This window comes from Neolamprologus multifasciatus, chromosome 7 (genome assembly GCF_963576455.1).
Source record: "Neolamprologus multifasciatus chromosome 7, fNeoMul1.2, whole genome shotgun sequence".
NCBI lineage: Eukaryota > Metazoa > Chordata > Actinopteri > Cichliformes > Cichlidae > Neolamprologus > Neolamprologus multifasciatus.
In genome coordinates, this window is record NC_140445.1 from 30,329,568 (window position 1) to 30,332,747 (window position 3,180).

General features: G+C 50.0%; 1 protein-coding gene across 1 annotated transcript; it reads right to left on the reverse strand.

The window, feature by feature from the left end:
- Positions 1-1,289: 1,289 nt before the first annotated feature.
- On the reverse strand, positions 1,290-2,925 carry LOC146514544 (uncharacterized). The gene is made up of 5 exons (XM_085167705.1): positions 2,898-2,925; positions 2,670-2,750; positions 2,052-2,288; positions 1,774-1,979; positions 1,290-1,693 (listed from the first exon to the last, which is right to left on the reverse strand). The coding sequence occupies exons 1-5, from the start codon at positions 2,923-2,925 to the stop codon at positions 1,643-1,645; spliced, it is 603 nt and encodes a 200-aa protein (XP_085023831.1). The 3' UTR covers positions 1,290-1,642.
- Between the last annotated feature and the right edge of the window lie 255 nt (positions 2,926-3,180).

The following is a 3,180-nucleotide window of genomic DNA, read 5'->3' on the forward strand; positions in this document are numbered from 1 at the left end:
GGTACCTGGCGGTAGGGCAGATGTGAGGCAGTGGGCTAGACAAAAAAGGCTCCAACTGGCGATTTTACTCCCAGACCAGTCTATGTGAGGGTTGTGTCTTTGTAGCCAGGGGTAGCCTAGGATGAGTGGTGAATCAGGAGAAGAGAAAGTGAACAAAGTAATGGCTTCACGGTGGTTTCCAGAGGTGACGAGGGTTACGGGGCCAGCCTGATGGGTTATCTGAGAAAATATCTGATTGTTTAATGCGGTAACAGGGATGGGAGGATCGAGAGTCTTGAGTGGCAACTGAAGGCGTCTAGCGAGAGCTACATCTATTAAATTTTGCTCTGCTCCAGAATCAACGAGAGCGTGGAGAGGGTGAGAAACCTGATTTAGACACAGGGTGACTGGTAGAATCAACCGTGGTTTGGAACTGAAAGAGGATCCGCCAACCTGTATCCCCAAAATTACCGGCGGGCGGAGCCTTTTGGCCGAACCGAACACTGTGCTAACCTATGCTCCACTGAGCCGCAGTAAAAACATGCACCCGACCGGAGCCGTCGCTCTCGCTCCTCTGGTGTGAGACGAGAGCGGCCGATTTGCATAGGCTCCAGAACGGCGTCCGTTTCTATGGAAACGGATGTGGACACAGGACGTGATGGCGGAGGAAGTGAAAACGTATGAGGCGCGGATTTACGATGTTTATGATTCCTTTCGGCCTCCCTTTCCCTCAGACGATTATCTATCCTAAGGGAAAGGGAGACCAGGTCTTCAAAAGACTTGGGCTCATCGCGGGAAGCGAGCTGGTCTTTGAGCTCATCGTTTAAGGCGCGACGGAACACTCCCCGAAGGGCATGATCGGGCCAATTGGCCTCAGCGGCTGCGGTACGGAAGTCAATAATGAACTCTGCGACGCTCCGGCTCCCCTGCTGTAACCCAAGCAACCTTTCATCAGAACTCCCCTCCAATTCTGGATGGGTAAAGGTCTTTTTAAACTCACACAGAAAATCATCATACAAGCACGTTGGGAGCGGATGAGCCGACAGGTAAGCCTCAGCCCATAACAATGCCTTGCCCTGAAGTTTAGCCACCAGATATGCTACCCGAGCTGAATCGCTAGCAAAAGAACGGGGAGAATGCGTGAATGCGAGAGAACATTTTAGTAGAAAGGCAGTACAGCGACCCTGCTCCCCGAAATACGGCTCGGGTTCTGGGAATGCAGCATCGCGGAAAACTGAGCCTGAAGGGGTTGGAGCTCGGGAAGACTGGGGAGGTTCTGCCACAGGTGCAGGAGACGCAGAGGATGGGTATGGAGTAGAGGAAAGAGCCGACTGAATTTCCTGCAGGGAAGCTAAGATCTTAGCCTGAGTCTCGCCTATGGCTTGGCATCGGGTGTCGAGGGCCTGCAACGCTTGCTCATGAGCCCCTAAAATGGCTCCCTGCTTGGAGACTGCTACACGTACTGGGTCTGCTGAGTCCATCTTCTGGCCAGTTCGTACTGTCACGGGGCCGAGTGGCCTGTACTGAGCAGGACTCAGGTGCAGAAACCCAGAGCTGAGACAGCAGATGATGTGACAATTTATTAGGCGTAGTGCAAAAAACGTAGCAAAGACAAAAAACAATAAGACGTGGAGTTTGACGTGGCGTGGCCTGGGAAACGTGGCTAGGGCGAGGGAACGGGATGCAGAGTGGAGCTGAGCAGGGAACAGTCACACTGAAGAGAGAAGACAGTGGAGTTAGGGAGGTAGTGGAGGCAGCTCTGAAGTGGCAAGTTGTAAGGGTAGCAATTCTTACTTGCAGTAGGGGACATGGAGTGTTGAGAGGGGGGTAAGAGAATCCAGGGAGGGCTGAGTGGCGTAGAAAGGCTGACCTGAGATCCGGGGCTTCAGATGGAGTGTGATGGCAGGAGGGCAGGCAGGTGAGGCACAGAGGGATTTTCAAAATGATTGCTTGGTATCCTGAGTCTGGAGGTGGAGCGTGAGCCAAGGTGAAAACAGCAACTGCAGCACAAGAGAGTCTGGTTAACAAGATAAATCACAGCAAGAACTTGAAGCATAAGGCCTGTTACCAACATGTGTTGATGACGAACTGGCAGTGAATGAACATCAATGTGTGGCTTAAATCCCTCTGGCTTGATTGCCTGCAATAGGCTCCAGGTGTGCAGGAGTTGGCCCTGCCCAGGGGCAGATCCCAGGTAGGTTCAGGAGCCTTATGGAAATTCCAGCCACCCACTGCAGACCATGACAGTATCATCCCAGAGCCAATCCAGTTGAGAGGTTCAATAGGACACTCCTCCAAATGCTTGGTACCTTGACAATGAGAAGTTGCATTGGAATGAGTATGTAAAACCTCTAGTACATGCATATAATTGTACCAAGAATGACGTGACAGGCTATTCGCCCTATGTACTGATGTTCGGAAGGCAACCAAGGCTCCCCTTTGATTTAGTATTCGGGTTGCCTGTTAACGCCCAGAAGAAGCCACACTCACAGTATGTCAGTGATCTGAAACATAGGTTGGAGGCAAGGTTATTATCGTTAATGAAAACTAACGAAATAACGAAAACTAGAAGACTTGTAGTTTCATACCTATCATGGAGTCAACTGAAAACAGTTCCCAAAAGCCCTGTGCTCGGCGGAACACAAGGCAAACTGTTCAGGAGGATGATGACCTTGACTCCGAGTACTTACCAATACCTACCTGGATACCAATGTCCATTTCCAACTCTGCCAAGCCACCTAAAGTGTCACCAGATTTTGTTGTGCCCCGTACTGAAAGTGTGCAAAGACAGTTTTCAGCTTATGATGAAACCAAACGTGACAATCCCACCAAACGTGACAATCCCACCAGTGGTGACAAACAAACAGAGGAAATTAAGAAAACTGAAATTAAGAACTTATCCGAACGTGCAAACTTACCTGAGCCTAGCTTGCTGGGGGTCAACATTCAAGTTGAGGATCCTGTGGAGAGAACCCAGCAACCTAGTGAGCAAATCCTGCCCAGTGTAAATGAAACAATGCTAGAGCATCTCAATGACCAAGAAAGAGTCATAACCGAGCAGCCCAGTTCACCTGGTTCACAGAATAGCTCTCAGGAAGATCATGAGGTTCTTCGTCGATCTCAAAGGTCACATCAGAGACCAGAAAGGTTGCAGTATTCCAAATTAGGTAACCCCTTACTGTATGTTGTTAATGCAGTATT